The following is a 24,981-nucleotide window of genomic DNA, read 5'->3' as shown; positions in this document are numbered from 1 at the left end:
TGTCTGTTTTTTACTCATCAAAATTGCTGGCAGGGGTTAATTCAACTGCACTGCTCTTGCCCCTCGTGATTTCTTTGTCTTGCTTTCACTGCAGACAGAATATTCTTTGTATTCATACATTCAGGTAAACTGAAAGAATGGTTTCTCTTCAAATTTCACTCACCATCAGTACACTCCACCTGGGGTGTCTCCCATTGTCCATCTGTTTTACAGCGGACCACTGGGAGGTGGCGCTGTCTAAATCCTTGGTTGCACTGATACCGAATGATTGAGTTGATGGGGTATTCCTCCATTTTGTTACCAAACATTTGAGCATTTTCCACCAATGGAGGGGCACCACAGAACACTGAGGATGAAAATGAATGAAATATTTATAGTGCCAGGAAGAAATGGACATGGATAAAAATGTGAGGCCTAAGATGACATACCTGGGCCTTTTTTGCAGGTAAATGGTAGATGGTAGTTGCAAGGTACATCATTCCACTGACCCTTGGCATGCCAGATCATCACGACACAGTCTTCTCCGGAGTTAACGTAATTATCTGGTTGATTTGCCTTCCAGTTTTCATATTGCTTTAGGCCAAATAAAATAGTGTGTGAAAATTAAAATCGAACAAAGTACAATACAAGGCACCTGAGATTATAGATAAGACATTTTGAAGGTATTTATAATCAAATTTACTCTGCTTGCATCTTACGTGTTTGCCAATAAACAATATAAATTTATTATAATCCACATGATTACTAGCATGGCATGTTTTTTACCCTATCCCAAAGTGTCAATTTAGGCTACCACTATCTATTTACTTATGTACTAAACTTTGAGGGATTGTTGTGCATTTTCAAATACAATACAATAAGTGACCGATGACTGGTACTGGACATTTGTTCCATGAGTAACTGGTATGTCAATGCTGCTGCTCAGCCAGAGCTGTCCATCCATTCGTCCATCAGTTCATCCATCCACCCATTCATTTTCTAATCCACTTAATTCTTTCGAGGGTTGCGGATGTGCTGGAGCCTATTCTCGCTGACCTCAGGCAGTAGGCGGGGTACACCCTGAATTGGTTGCCAGCCAATCGCAGGGCAAACATAGATGAACAATCATTCGCGTTCAACCTCACACCGAGGGACAATTTAGAGTGATCCATTAACCTGCCGCACATGTTTTTGGAAATGCGGGAGGAAGTTCACATAAGTTTTCCCCTATAAATTTCAATTAATGTCTGTAGAAATACATAAAGCATATGAATTACAGATTAATGCTGCCAAGAACTGTAGAAAATAATTTTAAATACTATATGCAAAGTCCTTGTGGAAATTGGATGTCATGACACTAAAGAATATAAATGCTCATAGGTGTCAAACTCAGGTACTGGAGGGCCGCTGACCCGCATGTTTTCAAAGTCTCCCTATTGCAACAAACGTAATTCAAATAAACAGGTTCAATATCAGGCTTCCGCATACCTCCTTGATGATCTGATCATTTGAATAAGGTGTGTTGCAACAGGGAGAGTTGGAATAACATGCAGGACAGTGGCCCTCCAAGACCGGAGTTCGACACCTGTGGACGGCTCAGCTACACAACAGTTATGGTTGACTTTTGTTCTACCATGGAGGATGATGCGATCATAAATCACTTTGTATTTAATCTGCAAAATAATTATCAGGTATCGTCACTCACCAGTGGAGTCCCATCTGTCCACCGGAAGTCCTTTTCTATTGTCTTGTCATTGAGTCCGATCCATCGATAGTCTTGTGCATTGGCTAATTGGGGGGGGGGGGGGGGGTCATTACTCAGTATGCTCTAACGTTTACATTTAATCAGAGGTGGGCGCGTCAGTAAATTTTGCCCCACTGCCATTTGTCACTGGCCAGTGCCTCAAGCCAACCAAATCTGACGCTAAATTACCACTATTTTAGCGCCGTCAGATTTTCTTCTTTTCTTCTTCAGTGGTGTTGAGAACCTATTTACCATGTCACAGTTATTCTGAGTACAGGTAGAAAACAGTTAAAAAAAGGCAGACACCTAAACACACACAGCATGGTGATTGGTGAAATAAAAACAATATGGGACAGTGTCATTGTGGTCTGTGAGACTGGCGAAAGATAAATACAATAGAGCCAGCCTCCTTTCTCAGTCGGAATGGCTGAAAAAAGGAGCAGGCTTGGAGAATGGGAAACCGAGATTTAGCACCAAAGGTCAACAGACTGACGAGCAATGTTCAGTTTTTTTTGGTTTGTTTTTTTGTTGGAGGATAAGGAGCCCTTCCTCCACGCCGCTAAAAGCAACCCCCGTGTATTCACCCCCGTGAATAAAACATGAGAGACACACTGCACGCGTTTTCATCAGTCAGTAAAACAGGAGTGCATCAGGACTGAGAAGTTCCTTTGTTACCGACTCAGTTAGTGACGATTCCGGTGATGGACAAAAACCCACTTCTGTCTTTGCTTAGTCCGTCAGTTTTTCAAAATTTCCCATCATTCATCATTCGCCGGCAAACCAGGCGTCTGTCAGTGATGAACCGATGACCCTTTTATTAGTAGTGACGCAATGCCCACCTCTGCATTTGACATGAACATATCCGGTAGGCACTCACAGTTGACAAAGTGTTGCTCCTCTGGTGTTATGATGCTGACCAGATGTGCATTCAGATCTCGGCAGCGTTGCTCAGCATCCGGCCACATCTCTCGATCACTGAAGTACAGATAGCAGTTCCCCTGAAATTTTGTCTAACGCTCTTCACACCGGTCTTCATCTGCAGCCAAAATAATCAAGAGAGAATGACGTGAAATTAGGCAATAACCCAACACACCTTGTTGATTGAACCTATGTTTCCACATTTTAGTGTTTGTGACTGAAAATGGGATTCAAGAATCAACTAGGGTCAAGGGTCCATCCTCCTCGACAGAGTCTCCTCCATTGGCATCACCAGCATCCCCCTCTCCTGGTTCCGCTCCTATCTTTCTGACCGCACCCAGTTTATCCAGCTCAAACGTTTTAGATCTCACCCCTTTCCCCTCACTTCAGGTGTTCCTCAGGGTTCTGTCCTTGGCCCATTGCCATTTCTAATCTATCTTCTTCCCCTTGGTAATATCTTCAGGAAACATCACATTCACTTTCATTGCTACGCGGATGACACCCAGCTCTACATCTCTACCAAACCTAATACCATACTTTCACCATCCTCCCTAACCAACTGCCTGCAGGAATTAAAATCTTGGTTCACCTCAAATTTCCTCAAACTGAATAGCAATAAAACTGAATTCCTCCTCATTGGCACTAAATCCACTCTATACAAAATAAACAAGCTCTTCCATCTCCCCCTCCCCTCAGGTCAAGAGTCTGGGTGTCATCCTTGATAGCACCCTCTCCTTCACCTCACATATCAACCACATCACTCGTTCTGCATATTATCATCTTCGAAACATCCACCGGCTCCGCTCTTCTTTCACTCCTCAGTCCACTGCTATACTTGTATACACCCTCGTCACCTCGCGACTCGATTACTGTAATTCCCTTCTGTTTGGTCTCCCTCAAAAAACCCTCCATAAGCTTCAGCTGGTCCAAAATTCAGCCGCCCGCATTATCACACTCACACCATACATAAACCATATTACACCTGTCCTTCAACATCTCCACTGGCTCCCCATTTTACACCGCATTCAATATAAAATCCTGCTCCTCACATTCAAATCCATTCATAACCTAGCCCCTCCATACCTATCTGACCTCATCCATATTCCTACGCCTGTCCCCCCTGCTCGCCTCGTCACCATGGGAAATAGAGCCTTCAGTCGCTCTGCTCCCCAGCTTTGGAACTCGCTCCCAGCTGACCTTCGTAATTCAGACTCACTAACACATTTCAAATCCAGCCTCAAAACACATCTGTTTCGACAAGTCTATTCACTCAGACCATAAAGCCATTATTCTATTTATTTATTGATGTTGTATTTTTTCTTATCTTATTTGATGTTGTTTTTAACATTGTACTCGTGATTTTAACCGATTGTTGTAAGGTGTCCTTGAGTTTCTAGAAAGGCGCCCACAAATGTATTATTATTATTATTATTATTAAAATGGGATTCAAGGGTCAACTAGAGCTACAATAAATGAGGTGAGGGCGGGGGGGATGATCCATATCCGAGCAAGTGAAAACCAAGTCCATTTGTGTTATTTATCACCAAAGGTCGTATGAATCATGAACTTTGTCTGGTCCCTCTCCTCGGACGTGGTTGACTCTCCAGGGGTATGAAGACCCAGACAACTTAGCTCCTAGGATCATTGAGACACACACATCCTCCACCACGATCAGGGGATGGATCATAGAGTGGTTATCTCTATTTGTGGCAACGCCTCATAAACCATATAGTGGAGAAGAGGCTTTTGATCTCCTTACAGCTTTTTTGATGGGAACCAATAAACCAAGACCACACAAAAGGAAATTGCTAATGTTAATCAGTTATGGCCTTGTCAGACTACACAACTTTTTTGTCATTCGACGTCGCCATGTCAGACTACCACATAAATATTGTTCTGTGTCTTGGACCAGGCAAGATGTCACACTACACGGTCATCCCTGACCAGACCCTGCCCAAACACTGCATGCTTCCGTCAAGATTTAGTCCAATGACGCAGGTCCATCGGGGAAGCAGGACGAGCTGCTGTTGTCACTTTGACGGAGGCTTTTGGTGCTGAATGGATTAAATGTTCAGAAAACGGAAAAGAAAAAAATTCAAGAAGAGTATGGACCTGTTCCTGGATGGTGAGGAGAGGGCAGTATGGAGTGTCTATTCTCCAAAAAGAGCTTGAGGTAACAAATTTGTTTTATGACACCACATTTGCTAACCAGCGACGAGTTTTGCAGTTAGCAAACATAGCATGAGTTGAAATGCTATATCCATCCATCCATCCATCCATCTTCTACCGCTTATCCGGGGCCGGGTCGCGGGGGCAACAGCTTTAGCAGGGAAGCCCAGACGTCCCTCTCCCTAGCTACTTCTTCCAGCTCTCCCCGGGGGATCCCGAGACGTTCCCAGGCCAGCTGGGTGACATAGTCTCTCCAGCGTGTCCTGGGTCTTCCTCGGGGTCTCCTTCCAGTGGGGCATGCCCGGAACACCTCACCAGGGAGGCGCTCAGGAGGCATCCGAATCAGATGCCCAAGCCACCTCATCTGGCTCCTCTCGATGTGGAGGAGAAGCGGCTCGACTCTGAACCCCTCCCGGATGACCGAGCTTCTCACCTTATCTCTAAGGGAGAGCCCGGACACCCTGCGGAGAAAACTCATTTCGGCCGCTTGTATCCGGGATTTCGTTCTTTCGGTCACGACCCATAGCTCGTGACCATAGATGAGGGTTGGAACGTAGATCGACCGGTAAATTGAGAGCTTCGCCCTCTGGCTCAGCTCCTTCTTCACCACGACAGACCGATACAACGTCCGCATCGCAGCAGACGCTGCACCGATCCGCCTGTCGATCTCTCGCTCCCTCCTGCCCTCACTCGTGAACAAGACCCCAAGATACTTAAACTCCTCCACTTGGGGCAAGATCTCCCCCCCGACCCGGAGGGGGCACTCCACCCTTTTCCGACTGAGGACCATGGTTTCAGATTTGGAGGTGCTGATTTTCATCCCAACCGCTTCACACTCGGCTGCGAAACGCTCCAGTGAGAGTTGGAGAGCCCTGTTTGAAGGAGCCAACAGCACCACATCATCTGCAAAAAGCAGGGATGCAATACTGAGGCCACCAAAACGGACCCCCTCAACGCTTCGGCTGCGCCTAGAGATTCTGTCCATGAAGGTTATGAACAGAATCGGTGACAAAGGGCAGCCTTGGCGGAGTCCTACCCTCACTGGAAACGATTCCGACTTACTGCCGGCAATGCGAACCAAACTCTGACATCGGTGGTATAGTGACCGAACAGCCCGTATCAGGGGGTTCGGTACTCCATACCCACGAAGCACCCCCCACAGAACTCCCCGAGGGACACGGTCAAACGCCTTCTCCAAGTCCACAAAACACATGTAGACTGGTTGGGCGAATTCCCACATACCCTCGAGAACCCTGCTAAGGGTGTAGAGCTGGTCCACTGTTCCACGGCCGGGACGAAAACCACACTGTTCCTCCTCAATCTGAGGCTCGACTTCCTGACGGACCCTCCTCTCCAGCACCCCTGAATAGACCTTAACAGGGAGGCTGAGGAGTGTGATCCCTCTGTAGTTGGAACACACCCTCCGGTCCCCCTTTTTAAAAAGAGGGACTACCACCCCGGTCTGCCAATCCAGAGGCACTCTCCCCGTTGACCACGCGATGTTGCAGAGGCGTGTCAGCCAGGACAGCCCCACAACATCCAGAACCTTGAGGAACTCTGGGCGGATCTCATCCACCCCTGGGGCCTTGCCACCGAGGAGCTTTTTAACCACATCGGTGACTTCAACCACAGAGATAGGAGAGCCCACCTCAGAGTCCCCAGGCTCTGCTTCCTCCAAGGAAGGCATGTTGGTGGAGTTGAGGAGGTCTTCGAAGTACTCTGCCCACCGATTCACAACGTCCCGAGTCGAAGTCAGCAGCGCTCCATCCCCACTGTACACAGTGTTAGTGGTGCACTGCTTCCCCCTCCTGAGACGTCGGATGATGGACCAGAATTTCCTCGAAGCCGTCCGGAAGTCGGCTTCCATGGCCTCACCGAACTCTTCCCATGCTCGGGTTTTTGCCTCGGCGACCACCGAAGCTGCGTTCCGCTTGGCCAGTCGGTACCCGTCAGCTGCCTCTGGGGTCCCACAGGCCATAAAGGCTCGATAAGACTCCTTCTTCAGCTTGACGGCATCCCTTACTGCTGGTGTCCACCAGCGAGTACGAGGGTTGCCGCCACGACAGGCACCAACCACCTTACGGCCACAACTCAGATTGGCCGCCTCAACAATAGAGGCACGGAACATGGTCCACTCGGACTTAATGTCCCCCGTCTCCCCCGGAACATGGGAAAAGCTCTGTCGGAGGTGGGAGTTGAAACTCCTTCTGACAGGGGATTCCGCCAGACGCTCCCAACAAACCCTCACAATACGTTTGGGTCTGCCAGGACGGACCGGCATCTTCCCCCACCATCGGAGCCTACTCACCACCAGGTGGTGATCAGTTGACAGCTCCGCCCCTCTCTTCACCCGAGTGTCCAGAACATGCGGCCGCAAATCCGATGACACGACCACAAGGTCGATCATCGAACTACGGCCTAGGGTGTCCTGGTGCCAAGTGCACATGTGGACACCCTTATGTTTGAACAAGGTGTTCGTTATGGACAGTCCGTGACGAGCACAGAAGTCCAATAACAAAACACCACTCGAGTTCTGATCGGGGGGGCCGTTCCTCCCAATCACGCCCCTCCAGGTCTCACTGTCATTGCCCACGTGAGCATTGAAGTCCCCCAGTAGAACAAGGGAGTCCCCAGCAGGAGTACTCTCCAGCACACCCTCCAAGGACTCCAAAAAGGGTGGGTATGCTGAGCTGCTGTTTGGTGCATATGCACAAACAATAGTCAGGACCCGCCCCCCCACCCGCAGGCGGAGGGATGCAACCCTCTCGTCCACCGGTGTGAACCCCAATGTACAGGCACTGAGCCGGGGGGCAATAAGTATGCCCACACCTGCTCTGCGCCTCTCACCGTGAGCAACTCCAGAGTGAAAGAGAGTCCAATCCCTCTCAAGAGGACTGGTACCAGAACCTAGGCTGTGTGTGGAGGCAAGTCCGACTATATCCAGTCGGAACTTCTCTGCCTCACACACCAGTTCGGGTTCCTTCCCTGCCAGAGAGGTGACATTCCATGTCCCAAGAGCTAGCTTCTGCAGCCGAGGATCGGACCGCCAGGGTCCCCGCCTTTGGCTGCCGCCCAGCTCGCATTGCACCCGACCCCTTTGACCCCTCCCACGGGTGGTGAGACCATGAGAAGGGGGACCCACGTTGTCTCTTCGGGCTGAGCCCGGCCGGGCCCCATGGGTGTAGGCCCGGCCACCAGGCGCTCGCCAACGAGCCCCACCTCCAGGCCTGGCTCCAGAGGGGGGCCCCGGTGACCCGCGTCCGGGCAAGGGAAACAGAGTACCATCGATTTTATTTTTCATAAGGGGCTTTGTGAGTCGTGCTTTGTCTGGTCCCTCACCTAGGACCTGTTTGCCATGGGTGACCCTGCCAGGGGCATAAAGCCCCAGACAACTTAGCTCCTAGGATCATTGAGACACACACATCCTCCACCACGATCAGGGGATGGATCATAGAGTGGTTATCTCTATTTGTGGCAACGCCTCATAAACCATATAGTGGAGAAGAGGCTTTTGATCTCCTTACAGCTTTTTTGATGGGAACCAATAAACCAAGACCACACAAAAGGAAATTGCTAATGTTAATCAGTTATGGCCTTGTCAGACTACACAACTTTTTTGTCATTCGACGTCGCCATGTCAGACTACCACATAAATATTGTTCTGTGTCTTGGACCAGGCAAGATGTCACACTACACGGTCATCCCTGACCAGACCCTGCCCAAACACTGCATGCTTCCGTCAAGATTTAGTCCAATGACGCAGGTCCATCGGGGAAGCAGGACGAGCTGCTGTTGTCACTTTGACGGAGGCTTTTGGTGCTGAATGGATTAAATGTTCAGAAAACGGAAAAGAAAAAAATTCAAGAAGAGTATGGACCTGTTCCTGGATGGTGAGGAGAGGGCAGTATGGAGTGTCTATTCTCCAAAAAGAGCTTGAGGTAACAAATTTGTTTTATGACACCACATTTGCTAACCAGCGACGAGTTTTGCAGTTAGCAAACATAGCATGAGTTGAAATGCTATATCCATCCATCCATCCATCCATCCATCTTCTACCGCTTATCCGGGGCCGGGTCGCGGGGGCAACAGCTTTAGCAGGGAAGCCCAGACGTCCCTCTCCCTAGCTACTTCTTCCAGCTCTCCCCGGGGGATCCCGAGACGTTCCCAGGCCAGCTGGGTGACATAGTCTCTCCAGCGTGTCCTGGGTCTTCCTCGGGGTCTCCTTCCAGTGGGGCATGCCCGGAACACCTCACCAGGGAGGCGCTCAGGAGGCATCCGAATCAGATGCCCAAGCCACCTCATCTGGCTCCTCTCGATGTGGAGGAGAAGCGGCTCGACTCTGAACCCCTCCCGGATGACCGAGCTTCTCACCTTATCTCTAAGGGAGAGCCCGGACACCCTGCGGAGAAAACTCATTTCGGCCGCTTGTATCCGGGATTTCGTTCTTTCGGTCACGACCCATAGCTCGTGACCATAGATGAGGGTTGGAACGTAGATCGACCGGTAAATTGAGAGCTTCGCCCTCTGGCTCAGCTCCTTCTTCACCACGACAGACCGATACAACGTCCGCATCGCAGCAGACGCTGCACCGATCCGCCTGTCGATCTCTCGCTCCCTCCTGCCCTCACTCGTGAACAAGACCCCAAGATACTTAAACTCCTCCACTTGGGGCAAGATCTCCCCCCCGACCCGGAGGGGGCACTCCACCCTTTTCCGACTGAGGACCATGGTTTCAGATTTGGAGGTGCTGATTTTCATCCCAACCGCTTCACACTCGGCTGCGAAACGCTCCAGTGAGAGTTGGAGAGCCCTGTTTGAAGGAGCCAACAGCACCACATCATCTGCAAAAAGCAGGGATGCAATACTGAGGCCACCAAAACGGACCCCCTCAACGCTTCGGCTGCGCCTAGAGATTCTGTCCATGAAGGTTATGAACAGAATCGGTGACAAAGGGCAGCCTTGGCGGAGTCCTACCCTCACTGGAAACGATTCCGACTTACTGCCGGCAATGCGAACCAAACTCTGACATCGGTGGTATAGTGACCGAACAGCCCGTATCAGGGGGTTCGGTACTCCATACCCACGAAGCACCCCCCACAGAACTCCCCGAGGGACACGGTCAAACGCCTTCTCCAAGTCCACAAAACACATGTAGACTGGTTGGGCGAATTCCCACATACCCTCGAGAACCCTGCTAAGGGTGTAGAGCTGGTCCACTGTTCCACGGCCGGGACGAAAACCACACTGTTCCTCCTCAATCTGAGGCTCGACTTCCTGACGGACCCTCCTCTCCAGCACCCCTGAATAGACCTTAACAGGGAGGCTGAGGAGTGTGATCCCTCTGTAGTTGGAACACACCCTCCGGTCCCCCTTTTTAAAAAGAGGGACTACCACCCCGGTCTGCCAATCCAGAGGCACTCTCCCCGTTGACCACGCGATGTTGCAGAGGCGTGTCAGCCAGGACAGCCCCACAACATCCAGAACCTTGAGGAACTCTGGGCGGATCTCATCCACCCCTGGGGCCTTGCCACCGAGGAGCTTTTTAACCACATCGGTGACTTCAACCACAGAGATAGGAGAGCCCACCTCAGAGTCCCCAGGCTCTGCTTCCTCCAAGGAAGGCATGTTGGTGGAGTTGAGGAGGTCTTCGAAGTACTCTGCCCACCGATTCACAACGTCCCGAGTCGAAGTCAGCAGCGCTCCATCCCCACTGTACACAGTGTTAGTGGTGCACTGCTTCCCCCTCCTGAGACGTCGGATGGTGGACCAGAATTTCCTCGAAGCCGTCCGGAAGTCGGCTTCCATGGCCTCACCGAACTCTTCCCATGCTCGGGTTTTTGCCTCGGCGACCACCGAAGCTGCGTTCCGCTTGGCCAGTCGGTACCCGTCAGCTGCCTCTGGGGTCCCACAGGCCATAAAGGCTCGATAAGACTCCTTCTTCAGCTTGACGGCATCCCTTACTGCTGGTGTCCACCAGCGAGTACGAGGGTTGCCGCCACGACAGGCACCAACCACCTTACGGCCACAACTCAGATTGGCCGCCTCAACAATAGAGGCACGGAACATGGTCCACTCGGACTTAATGTCCCCCGTCTCCCCCGGAACATGGGAAAAGCTCTGTCGGAGGTGGGAGTTGAAACTCCTTCTGACAGGGGATTCCGCCAGACGCTCCCAACAAACCCTCACAATACGTTTGGGTCTGCCAGGACGGACCGGCATCTTCCCCCACCATCGGAGCCTACTCACCACCAGGTGGTGATCAGTTGACAGCTCCGCCCCTCTCTTCACCCGAGTGTCCAGAACATGCGGCCGCAAATCCGATGACACGACCACAAGGTCGATCATCGAACTACGGCCTAGGGTGTCCTGGTGCCAAGTGCACATGTGGACACCCTTATGTTTGAACAAGGTGTTCGTTATGGACAGTCCGTGACGAGCACAGAAGTCCAATAACAAAACACCACTCGAGTTCTGATCGGGGGAGCCGTTCCTCCCAATCACGCCCCTCCAGGTCTCACTGTCATTGCCCACGTGAGCATTGAAGTCCCCCAGTAGAACAAGGGAGTCCCCAGCAGGAGTACTCTCCAGCACACCCTCCAAGGACTCCAAAAAGGGTGGGTATGCTGAGCTGCTGTTTGGTGCATATGCACAAACAATAGTCAGGACCCGCCCCCCCACCCGCAGGCGGAGGGATGCAACCCTCTCGTCCACCGGTGTGAACCCCAATGTACAGGCACTGAGCCGGGGGGCAATAAGTATGCCCACACCTGCTCTGCGCCTCTCACCGTGAGCAACTCCAGAGTGAAAGAGAGTCCAATCCCTCTCAAGAGGACTGGTACCAGAACCTAGGCTGTGTGTGGAGGCAAGTCCGACTATATCCAGTCGGAACTTCTCTGCCTCACACACCAGTTCGGGTTCCTTCCCTGCCAGAGAGGTGACATTCCATGTCCCAAGAGCTAGCTTCTGCAGCCGAGGATCGGACCGCCAGGGTCCCCGCCTTTGGCTGCCGCCCAGCTCGCATTGCACCCGACCCCTTTGACCCCTCCCACGGGTGGTGAGACCATGAGAAGGGGGACCCACGTTGTCTCTTCGGGCTGAGCCCGGCCGGGCCCCATGGGTGTAGGCCCGGCCACCAGGCGCTCGCCAACGAGCCCCACCTCCAGGCCTGGCTCCAGAGGGGGGCCCCGGTGACCCGCGTCCGGGCAAGGGAAACAGAGTACCATCGATTTTATTTTTCATAAGGGGCTTTGTGAGTCGTGCTTTGTCTGGTCCCTCACCTAGGACCTGTTTGCCATGGGTGACCCTGCCAGGGGCATAAAGCCCCAGACAACTTAGCTCCTAGGATCATTGGGACACACAAACCCCTCCACCACGGTAAGGTGACGGCTCACGGAGAGGTGAAATGCTATATATACTTCTCAATACTTCCCATTTTCTTCATGTCAGTTTTTTAAATAGTGTACACCACATTGTAATTTTGTGCGCCATGTCCAGCCTCTCGTCATAAGTTGGAGGACACTGTCTCCCTATTGGTCAATGTCAAAGAACCAATTGAAGAATGACATAGGACATGACCCGTGAAGACAACTCAGATATCAGTAGTACATCTGTGTGATTGGGTTAACATCATTGATATTTACTACTACTAGTACTACTATTTCTAATACTGTACTACTACTTCAACTGTATGCAGTTGAGAGTTTGTTAATATCTATCAACATAAGCTAAACTCCTACCAATCTCACAGCGCTCCCATCCGTAGCTTGGCAGGCATACGCATTTGTAAGAGTCTGCATTCTCCACACAGGTGGCTCCACTGGCACATGGATTGGAGTGGCAAGCATCCAATTCTGAAAAAAAAAATGTGGGTGAGCAATACTAATATACGGTTTTTAGGAAGGTATTGGGAGCAAGGGTTCTAAGTTTTTCTGACAAGTGGGAATGATGCTACTATTGGCAGGAAAGATCGTGAACTTGTTGCAACTTCCAAGCTACAATAAACTGACTGCATATCAAATATTTGATCAATCATGTTATTTGGCGTCTTTAAAATGAGAAAAAAAGTCCTGAAGTTGTGTATGCCAAATGTTTTTCTAAAAAAAATATTTAAAATGTAATATTTTTATTCAGAATCAGTTTGCTGAAACCGATTGTCTGTTGCCTGTGTAAATTTCAGTAGAATCAGAGCATCCATGTCCCCATTTTAAACATGCACAAAGCAAAGCCCGTGGGTCGGTACAGCAGACATCAAAACAACATCAAAGCTGAAGAAAGGATTGATGAAAAACACCCAGGACAGTAAGATCTGAGCAGAGCCAATAGATATTCGGTAAACCCCTAACAGTATCCAATAAAGAGGATACAATGCACAAAAGGAAAGACATAGCAAAACACCCAAATAGAAGGTGTTTTCATTTAATTTGCCATGTATGTTTTATCAATAGTTACTATTATCACAAAACACACTGCATGCATGCCGTCGGGGAACATGTGTAAATAGTCAGTTAAACCCATTGTCTGCAAAAGAAAATGACAAAATAACTACCAGTGTCTAAAGTATTCACGTTCTGAAAGTACAAGTATTATTATTTTTACATTATTATATTAAGTAAATATTCGGATTTAAAAAGACTTCTGTCAAAGTATCAAATCCAGATTTTTATTCACGTTAATGTATAAAATTAATGGTTTTAGAACTACTTAAAATATAAAAATAAGAGTACCTGTAATGCAAGGAGAACAAAATGCATTGAGGCGGAAGTCAAGTCAAACATTTTCTGTTTAATATGATCCATGTGCCCTGATAGTCCAAACATTTTTTTTCCTAATTAATCTTGTATTTATGGAATTATAACTACGGTAATCAGATTAATCAAACTCATTTCATATTGTGGGCCGCATACGGCCTTGGTCAATGTCAAGTGGGCCAGACCATTAAATTGATACCATAATCTGCTATAAATAACCAAAATATCATATCTTTCCTTTGTTTTGATATAGCAAACCACAACAACATGAGGAAAATGTTGAAATGTACTTACATTTCATAAAACACCTTAGATTTCCTTCGACAAATGTGCAATTTACTTGTATCATTCACATATATGCAGTGCAACTGATCCCACTGATTGTACATAGGCAGAAAACTTGAACAATTAGTATTTAAAAACATAGTCATGCATTTTAAGATTAAACGAGATTTAGAAAAAGGATTTTTAAACCATTGACACATGTGCATATGAAAATCAAAATGTAAGAAAACAGTGTCCCTCCCCCTATCTTATAGTACATGAATTGTATCTTATTAAAAATGTTAATTCCATGTCTTTTATGCATTTTTTCATTTTTCAATTATCCCACGGGCCTGACCGAACCCCCTCGGGGGCCGGTTCCGACCCGCGGGTCGTATTTTTGACACATTTGGGTTAGACCACATCACAAAAGACCATTTTGCACTATACCACCGCCCCACAAAAACATTTTTTCTCAAGGCCACAATGATCCTTCCATAAACCATTCATTTTCTGACCCGCTTTTTCCTCACAACGGTCGCGGGCATAACCTACAAGTGTATTTATTCTTATTTTTCCATTTTAAAAGGTTAAATTTACAACTGTTTAGAAGGGTGAGAACTATGTGAGGGATTCGTAATGGCTTAATTGAGGCGTAACTCAAAAAAAATAATTCTACCTTGACTTTGCAGAGATTACATATTGTGAGGAATCATTGAAAATATCACCCACGAAAAGTGAGGAAACATTGTACTTATTAGCGTATTAAAGAGATCGGCTCTTTGGAACATTAGTCACTGTGGCAGTCTCTATTAATTCCCACTGAGTGGAGGGTGATGTCATAACCTGCGATGGCCCTTCATTCTGAGTTTCTGAAGGAATTGACATGATGAAACCTCTGCCACTGTTGTTGATTTCTTCCCCTGTACTGCACTGTCCCTTGTTGAATCTCCTCAGACACCATAAGGCTTCTAGACACTCCTGTCATAACATGCTCAGTCAATAATGTAACACTGTCACCTTCTCCAGACATTGCAGCACCAGATATGGGCTCCAAGGAGCGAACTCCTGACAAATGCTCAGGAATGGACTCTCCTGAGTTGTAGAGTGAAAAGCCAGAGGCTTCTTGCTCCCCAAATGATGACTCTGTGAGGTCAGTGAACGCTGACTCGTCAAAGGTCACATCTGAGAAGAACAGAACCACTTCCAGGAGCCGAGCCACTGAGATCATGTGTGGGCATCCCATAAGTGTCCCCGGAGCCACTGAAAACCAGTAGTCCCCCTCCAAGGTCATATTCTTTTTGGGGAATAGGAGCAAATGTGTCATTCAATTCATTATCGTTCAGCAAGATCTGAGCATCTCCAACTCCAGTAATGTGCCCACTGGCACTTCCTGAATAGGATAACCCTGATGGGAGAACACCAGAAAAGTCCAGGCTTTTTATAAGACCAGATGACATGCCAAAGAGCTGACCATTTTCCCCTGAAGTTTCCATGGAAAGATCAATCTCTTCGGAGGCGAAACCAGGATCAAGGCCAGATCCAGGTTGGTCTCTACTATCACTAAGCCTTCCTGAACCTATTTCTGAAGACGTTATATGAATTTCTGTGCCTGTCTCTTCAGCTTTTTGGAACCTCTCTGAAATTGTGTCTTTTCCTGATAGATCAGTGTCATTGTGAGAATACAAAACAGCACTGATTACCAGTACTTGTTCTCCACTGATCCCTGACCTAGAAGCATCATTACTGATAACACCTGATGTACCATGAGGCTTGTCAGTACTAGTACTGCTCACTGTGTTCCCATAGCCGGACAGGTCTCTGGACATAAACCGATCTCCTAAGCCAGACATGTCCCCAGAACCATCAAATTCTTTGGAGATGACCTTGTCTCCAGAATTAGAAAAGCTCAAAAAGCCAGAGCGGTCTCCAGAGGTACCGGTACTTTGGTTGACAGAATCAGACAGGCTTCCGAAGTCTAACACATCCCCAGATGTAACTGTCTCAGTAGCCAGACAGATCTCCAGAAAAGCCCCCGTTCTCCTGATACAGACAGGTCAACAGGTCAACCGGACTCCAGATCTGGACATATCTCCAGAGATAACCTGATTACCAGACCCAGGCAGGTCTCCAGATGTGTTATCAATTGAAGACCCTGATCCAAAATTTGTTGAACCTGAACCAGAGCCTGGAGATTCCACAGGGATGGGTGTGACAATTGGTGTAATCACTAAAAAGGCAAACAAACAGGGGTCAGATGCATGACAGATAAAATTTTAAAAATGAGTTTAAAAACAAAAATCATCATTGAAATGGTACTTACCAAGTCTCACTAACTTTGTGATAGATGTTAGATTGGGAAGGACGTCCTGGATATCCGTGATGTTAAGTCCAGTTTCATTTGCAATAACTAGAATGTCTGCTGTAAAAACACATATAGTCAAATATTAATACATAACACAAATATAATGTGAGGGTGAGTATTTACCTCTGAAACAATATGCATCAAATCTGTCGTGATTATCAGGGCCTGCCTGGTTGGGATGGATGTAAACAGTGTGTACTCCTGATTTTCCTGCTCCGCACTCAGCACGAGGGTTAGTGATGGGATAACGGACACTGCGATCTCTGAGCCAGCCAGGACGGCACTTGTCAAAACCTTGCTTCCAGGCTGCGTGGAGCTCTCCTGTAGAAGCCAAGCTGGCATTGTGCTCGAGAGAGTAGCCGCCTCGTCATAGGTGAAACCCATATCAGAGCCCAGATGGAATACCTGCCCTAGGAAGCAAATGAGTCCATCCAAAGATTATGGATGATAGGAAAACACACTAGATCAACAAACTATCAATGTGCCATATGCAGTACTTCTTGGTTAGTATGAAATGCACACTTGAATTTTCACTGTACAGCATCATGCAGTGCTTTGACAGTAAACGCCAACTGCCTGGAACCAAAGGACCACTAATATAGACAAGAATTTACTGTTGGGGTTTTCCAAGATCTAAAAAAAAGCTTTTGACACAATAGATCACAGTATATAATTTAAAAAAAACTAGAAAGATATGGCATTAGAGGTGTAGCTTATAAATGGCAGGAGGAGCCAGATGAGGTGGCTTGGGCATCTGATTCGGATGCCTCCTGAGTGCCTCCCCGGTGAGGTGTTCCGGTCATGCCCCACCGGAAGGAGACCCCGAGGAAGACCCAGGACACGCTGGAGAGACTGTCACCTGGCTTGCCTGGGAACGACTCGGGATCCCCCGGGGAGAGCTGGACGAAGAAGCTAGGGAGAGGGAAGTCTGGGCTTCCCTGCTAAAGCTGTTGCCCCCGCGACCCGGCCTCGGATAAGCGGTAGATGATGGATGGATGGATAGAAAACAGATATCAGTACGTGCAACTCAACAATAAAAAAAACGAATCAACTGAAAATCACTCACGGAGTTCCTCAAGGGTCAGTGCTTGGTCCAAAACTATTAATTTTATGTATAAATGATATCTGCAAGGTCTCAAAACTATTTAAATGTGTCCTATTTGCTGATGATACAACTTTCTATTGTTCTGGAATAAATCTGAAACAGCTCCTGATAACCATTGAAAACGAATTAAACAAATTAAAAAACTGGTTCGACAGAAATAAATTGTCACTTAACCTGAAAAAAATCGAAGTTAATCGTTTTTGGTACAAGACCAATCAAACACCAAGTTAAAATTATGGTAAACTCAATTGAAATAGAAAGAGCGTAGGAAACCAAGTTTCTCGGATTAGTAATAGACTCAAAACTATGTTGGAAACCACATATCGATAACGTAAAAAGAAAAATAGCCAAGACCGTAGGGATCCTCTACAAAACCAAGGAAGTGCTAAATAAGAGATCTTTGTACACATTATACACTTCATTATTATTACCATATATGACCTACTGTGTGGAAATATGGGGGAATGCCTGCAAAACAAACACTCCCTATTCTCAAACTACAAAAAAAAAGCAATTCGAATTATTAATGGATCAAAATATACGGAACCCACAAATCCACTATTTATCAAATTAAATACGATGAAATTTTATGACCTGGTTGACTTTAAAATCGCCCAATTAATGTACAAAGCACACAATAACCTGCTTTGCCAAAACATTCAGAAGTTTTTCGAAATTCGAGAAAGCAACTATGAATTAAGCGGTACCAACTTATTCAAAAAACTCAAAACAAGAACAAACATCAAGCAAAGAAGTGTATCTAGCAAAGGTGTTAATTTGTGGAATAATCTCGAAACGGACCTGAAAATGAGTAAATCGCTTGCCGAGTTCAAAAACAAATTCAAAAAAATAGTACAAACAACCTACGTCAATCAGAGTTAAAATGATAAATTCTAAACATTAAATATAATGATAAATCATAACTAAGTTGATAAATAGAGAAAGGTATTGAAATATATATTATGAATACAAGAGAAAATTGACACAAGAGTGCCAGGGTGTGGATGTTTATAATCCAGATACAAACCAAAAGTTGTAAAAATATCACGGTTAAGGGTAAAGTATGAGCCTTAATGGAGACTTCTTCTTACTTTTTTCTTTTCTGATTGATATAAAAATGATTTAGTAGATATAAACACATAACGGGGTAGGACTAGATAAGTTTTTTACTTCATACTCCCTTGAACATAACTGTGTTGAATGAAGACTGATTTCTTTCTTTTTACTTTTTTATCTACCTTATTATCTGTCAAATTATTACTGTATATGTTTTATGTTCAATAAACAAACTCAAACTTTACTTTGAGGTTGGATGAGCCTCTAAAAATGGTTGTGGACCATAAATTGTATGATAGAATACAGTTGTTGTGACACTATTGCATCTCACACACAGTCATATAAATTCAATCCAAATCTCAATTTTCGCCAGATCGATGATCATGGAGACTAAATCCACATTTTTTACACACGTTTCCTGTGCTGTGGATTCAAGATAGCATTTTTGATAAAGCTCTTGCTGTGAAGTACTTTTAGATGAACCACCTGTGCACACAACTATACTGTACATACACCTCTATCTGTGTGACTTTGTCACTACCTAGGACCAACTTGAGTAAAATTATCATTTCATAATACAATTAATTTCTGTTTTGGATAAGTGTGCTGGTCTCAAAATGTTTTACATCTCTTCAGCTCAACTCAACCGAACTCATCTTTATTTATACAAAGCTTTGACAATAGCTGCAGCTGTAACAAACACTTTAAAGAAAGGGCTGATAAGTGTGAAACTAAAGGCTGTTGTTTATAATAAATGCAATATAAAATATCTGAAATGTCACAGATTCAAAAATGTAACAGTTAATAGGAAAGTAGCAATTCGTACTTGAACTTAAAAAACAATCATCTCAAAACCTTGCTCAGCACTCTGGACAATCTACTTTTTCATTTGAAGCCATTCCGGGATGGAATAAACTGTCAATTAATCTGAAATAATTTTCTTATGTGAAATTAGAAAATGGCTTCTACCTGCCTTCTTATCATGAACTGTTAATGAGTAGTTGCATTTTACAATGTACTGAAATTAACAGGGTTTTTGTTTTCATCATGCACGTTTTCCATTTCTTTACCTGTCAAGGGACTGGAAATACAAATTAGCATTAGCCAAATCTGGTACAAAAAAAATGTACATCGGCAATGTTGACAAGCGTTTGGGTCTAAAAATCATTGACAACACCCTTCTAACTCGTTCCATATTACAGAATTATTGAGCAATTTAATATTTTGGAGCTCCCATTTAGTTAAACGCTGGAAATTTTTACCTACCTTTAAGCCCCTCAATGTAGCAATAAGCATCATATTGTTCGTCTGCTGGTCTCAGACCATGGGACTGAACTCCAGGTTGATCTCCTAAATTTCCATCACACTTGTCTTGATTTGAAACGTTGGGGTACCTGGGATCAACCATAAGTGTTTAAAAAGTGTTTTGTGTGTCCATGCAAATAGGTACATATCGGAAATACCGGACTGTCTGATCCATCAGCCATCCTGCGTCACACTGGTGATATCCCGTTTCATATGCCAACTGCAGCTGCTCAGGGGTAGCGATGGTTGCACCAACACTCTGACAAGCCAACTGGGTATCAGTAAAGGTGAAGGCATAGCGGCCCGACCGTGAGCGGTAATAAAACACCACACCTTTGTGCAAAAGGAACAACATTGAATATGAGAATGCAGCTGTAAAAGGATTTCAAAGACTGATATGAGCATCCTACCACATCCTAACCATTCAGTTTGATATGCGTTACTATATCATAGGCTACATTATTATATGAAAACATAGATCACTCACCCTTTAGAGCGATCACACCCACTTTGCCTGGCTCCCTGCCTAGATTGGATGGCAAAGTGACTTGCTCCATTATATCAGTGGCAATCTCTGTGACATTCGGTGGCTGAGGTAGCAGTAGTTTACTGGGACTCAGTGTGTAGCTTAAGTCCACAATGGTCGGTTGCTGGGTCTCAACCCCACCGACCACCTCACTCTCGGTTGTTCGCTTGCCAAAGAAAACCTCATGGCTCTGTACCACTGGGGTAACGCTCAATAAGCCACTTTCTTCCTCTATTAGGCCATACCCTTCATCTTCAGGGAACTCTGAGGGTGATATTTTACAAAGTCAATCAAATCCAAATACGAACCAGTACATGTCAACCAAATATTATATTGTGCTGTATATCTATATATATCTATAGAGAGAGAGAGAAAGAGAGACATAGAGAGAGAGAGAGATATAGAGAGATAGATAAATAGATAAATAGAGACACAGCACACGTGAATCATGATTGTTACCAACAGGCCTCTTAGAAGTACTTTACAAGCTCACTGATGTACTTACCTGTGTAGCAAAAGGCATCATACGGAGTCTGAAGAGGATATCCTGTCTAATTTGTGTGGAGGTAAACAGTTCGCACCCCCAGAAGCCCTCCCCCACACTGTGGCCGCCGGATGTTGATGGGGTAGCGAACGCTTCTGTCACCCAGCCAACCAGCATTACAGATGTCCATCCCTCCTTGCCAGGCCAAATACAGCTGGCCTGTAGTGGCGAGTATGGCCCCCTTTGTGGAACAAGCCAGCTCAGCCTCAGAGAAAGTGAACTTTTCTGCTGATGTAATGTGGAAAACCCTGCCTGTAAAAGACAGAACAAGTAAATGAAGTGATCGTGCATATAAAGTACACAAAAGTAGGTTGTGTGACTAAGATCAGTATACTCCTGAAGATGGATGAAAACCTGTCATTTTTTCAGCAAAGCAGTACACGTCATAAGTCTCATCGAGTCGTCTCATTCCATATGTCTTAACCCCGGGTACATTTTCTTTGTCGCCCTGACAGTTGACACGAGGATCATGAATTGGGTACCTATTTGAAGACAAGATGAGACAACGTAGCAAAGGAAGGAATATAGTAATCAGATATTTCATTACCTCACTGTCTGATCAGAAAGCCAACCAGCATCACACTGGTGGTATCCATCATCAAAAGCTGCTTGGAGTTGTTCAGGTGAAGCCATCACTGCACTGTTCTGGGTGCATGCATCTCTTGCCTTTTCAAAGGTCATCATGTAGCGACCAATAATGGGCCGGTAGAGGAAAACAATACCTGGAGTAACAACTTATATATATTTAGAATTTGAGATAAACTTTGAGCTTAACATTTTGCCTGTGCACTCTAGTGGATAGACAAGAAGATTTGTTTTTTTATTTTTGTACAAGAATTCATTCTGCTTGTCAAGAAACGCATTGGGGTCAAGTAGAGAGCTTTCACGCGTGTACCAACAAGTACCGGCGACCCTGTTAATCTCCCAAACCCACGGGGGAGACCAATCTCTACACCACGCACAGTACTGAATAATTGGGGTGGTAAAAGGATAAACCCTCGGCCCCAATTATGCCAAACTTCAAGATAGTCAGTTTCAACGCTGAAGGAATTTCATCAACAAAAGCCGAAATTCTCTCCAACCTCAAAGCTGACATATTATGCCTACAAGAGACCCACAAGGACTCAATACCACCTAAAATCCCAGGCATGCACCTAGTCGTCCACCATGCTAGCCCTGTTCATGGAAGTGCCATCTACACACGAGATCCATCGAACATCCTAAACAGCAGGGATCTCTCCGAAGAAGAGATGGAAATACTTGAAGTAGAAACGACACATATCACCATTGTGTCAGTTTACAAACCACCATTAACACCATTCATGTGGCCCACAATCGTCAGCCAAAGAAACAAGGCCCTAGTTGCTATTGGTGATTTCAATAGCCATAACACCATCTGGGGCTACGCCCAAAATGATAAGAATGGAGAGGTCGTTGAAGAATGGGCATTAAATAACAACCTGACAATCTTACATAATGCTAAAGATAAACCATCCTTCATGAGTGCAAGATGGAAAAGAGGCTATAATCCTGATCTGGCATTTGTGTCCTCTAACATCTAAACAAATTTTGAAAAATTTGTCAACGACCCAATCCCCAGATCACAACATAGACCAATCACTTTGAATGTGAGGCCAGTCATCAGGCCTCTCGACTCCAAATCAACACCCAGATTTAACTTTAGAAAGGCAAAATGGGAAGGCCTCACCCTTGAACTAGATTCCACGATCTCCACCATTGCAGCACGAGCAGAGAACTATGAACACTTCCAAAAGCTTGTCTGGGAGGTTTCCAGGAGACACATCCCAAGAGGATGCAGAAAGACCTTCATTCCTTGCCTAACAGATCAAAGCAAGGAACTTTATGAGGATTATGTTCAAGCATATAATGCAGATCCATTTGATGAAAATACCATCCAACTAGGTGAATTGTTAACAGCCTCTGTTGCAAATGGAAAATGTGAACGCTGGCAAGAACTTATATGCAACACAGATATGACTCATAATAGCAAGAAGGCATGGAGCACAATAAAGAAATTGAATACAGAGAAGAACATCCGAACAAGAACAGCTGCCGTTACACCAAACGAAGTGGCAAACCAACTACTACTCAATGGAAAACCACCCAATAAAGAGCGAGGATACCTAAAAAAAAATGAAATCAGAAATGGACTGCATTATGCAAGAAAGTGATGAACTCTTCAATCCGTTCACCATGGAAGAACTCTTGGAAGCCATGAAATACCTCAAACCTGGCAAAGCAGCAGGACTTGATGGTATTACAACAGAGATAACTCAGCACTTCGGTACAAAGACCAGATCATGGATACTTGCCCTCTTCAACAACTGTGCAGCAAGTCTAAAGATCCCGAAGAGCAAGAGTCGTGGCCCTGCTAAAACCTGGTAAAGACCCAGAGAATAAAAAAAGCTATCGTCCTATTTCGCTCCTATGCACCCTCTACAAATTATATGAACGAATGATAATGGCCCGAATGCACCCTACAGTGGAACAACAACTATCGCCAGACCAGGCTGGATTTCGTCCGGGGCGATCATGCTGTAGCCAAATATTAAACCTCACTCAGTACATCGAGGATGGTTTTGAGGCCAAGCAAATTACTGGTGCAGTTTTTGACTGCTGCATACGACACAGTAAATCACAGAATCCTTCTCCTGAAACTTGCCAAAGCTGTTCATAATACAACGATTGTGAAAATCATACAATCACTGCTTACAAACAGACGCTTCTTTGTAGAAATGGATGGCAAGAAAAGTAGATACCGAACACAAAAAAAATGGTCTCCCACAAGGCTCTGTTCTGGCTCCAGTACTTTTTAACATCTACACAAATGACCAGCCAGAGTTTGTAAACATCCGAAAATTTATATATGCCGATGATCTGTGTATTGCCACCCAATCACGCTCATTTGAAACCACCGAAAGGAGACTATCAGCTGCTCTTCAACACCTAACAGAGTATTATAAACAAAACTCACTTAATGCCAATCCAGGAAAGACGCAGGTGTGTGCATTCCACCTAAATAACCACCAGGCAAATAGAAAATTAAGTATCCACTGGAATAATGAGAGACTTGAGCATGTTGACTATCCCGTCTATCTTGGAGTCACATTGGATCGAACGCTCTCCTTCGCAGAACATGTAAGGAAACTCAAGTCAAAAGTTGCCACAAGAAACAACCTATTAGCTAAACTTGCTAACTCTAACTGGGGAACAGATCCTAAAACTCTGAGAACAACAGCTCTGGCACTATGCTACTCTACTGCTGAATATTGCTCAGCAGCATGGGCAAGATCATGTCATGCTCACAAAATAGATCCTGAGCTGAACAACACATGCCGAATAATTACTGGCACACTAAAACCAACACCACTGCCAGCACTCTACAGATTGGCGGGCATCGCACCACCACACATACGTAGAGACATTCATGCAAGGGCAGAAAAGCATAATCAAGAAAATGACACAAGACACCCCCTCTATGGTCATAGTGAATCAATAAGAAGACTGAAGTCCAGAAAGAGCTTTATGACTGTCCATAGTTTAGATCCTGAGCAGTCAACAAACCACAGGCTCGAAAAATGGAGAGAATGGGACAACTCTGCACTAAATGGTGCAATCCAAAGCCCAAACGAACATCTTCCAAGTGGAACAGCCCTCTCAAGAAGGAACTGGGTGACATTAAATAGAGCTAGAACCAGAGTAGGCAAGACTCGGAACAACACCTATAAATGGGGACTCCCACTCAGCAGTGAATGTCCGTGTGGCCACCCAATACAAACAATGGAGCACATTCTTCGGGACTGTGAACTGGGGCCCACCTGCACAGATCAAGACCTCTTAGACACTAGTAATGCTGCCAAGCAATGGATCCAGTACTGGCGCGACAAGATATGATATGATGAAGAAACGCATTCACAAATTTGAGCAGCCGCAGAAGAAAATACCAGCCTGATTGGAAAGATGAATATGATTTGATTTAATCGAGACCTGTTCAAAGCACTACTTAAGCAAATAAGTATTTGAATGTAGGAAGGGGCTTGTGATCATTTAACTGGCTATAAAATTCAGCAGTGTGGAAGCAAAAAAAAAAAAAAAAACACTGACAAAAATACACTTGCATCAAACACAGGTGTGTTATAGATTTAAATTCCAGTAATAAAGAAAATCCGAATAATTTATGCTTATGGGTTGAGTGTCTGAACACCATGAAGATGCTTTTGGGATTGGTTCGTCGTTAA

The 24,981-nt window shown here is 45.7% G+C and overlaps 1 protein-coding gene across 1 annotated transcript; it reads right to left on the bottom strand.

Annotated features, from left to right (window-relative positions):
* Positions 1-23,277, bottom strand: LOC127599879 (aggrecan core protein-like). Its single transcript, XM_052064091.1, is given in 18 exon segments — positions 1-88; positions 164-346; positions 429-573; positions 1,685-1,767; positions 2,601-2,759; positions 12,547-12,688; positions 14,834-15,118; positions 15,206-15,229; positions 15,525-15,864; positions 15,940-16,051; positions 16,145-16,243; positions 19,614-19,741; positions 19,811-19,985; positions 20,140-20,442; positions 20,684-20,974; positions 21,077-21,204; positions 21,270-21,444; positions 23,250-23,277. Coding segments are annotated over 18 exon segments (2,847 nt in total). The 3' UTR covers positions 1-41.
* Between the last annotated feature and the right edge of the window lie 1,704 nt (positions 23,278-24,981).

The sequence above is a fragment of the Hippocampus zosterae genome, chromosome 4 (assembly GCF_025434085.1).
Source record: "Hippocampus zosterae strain Florida chromosome 4, ASM2543408v3, whole genome shotgun sequence".
Classification (NCBI taxonomy): domain Eukaryota; kingdom Metazoa; phylum Chordata; class Actinopteri; order Syngnathiformes; family Syngnathidae; genus Hippocampus; species Hippocampus zosterae.
This window is presented reverse-complemented; position numbering and strand designations above follow the sequence as displayed.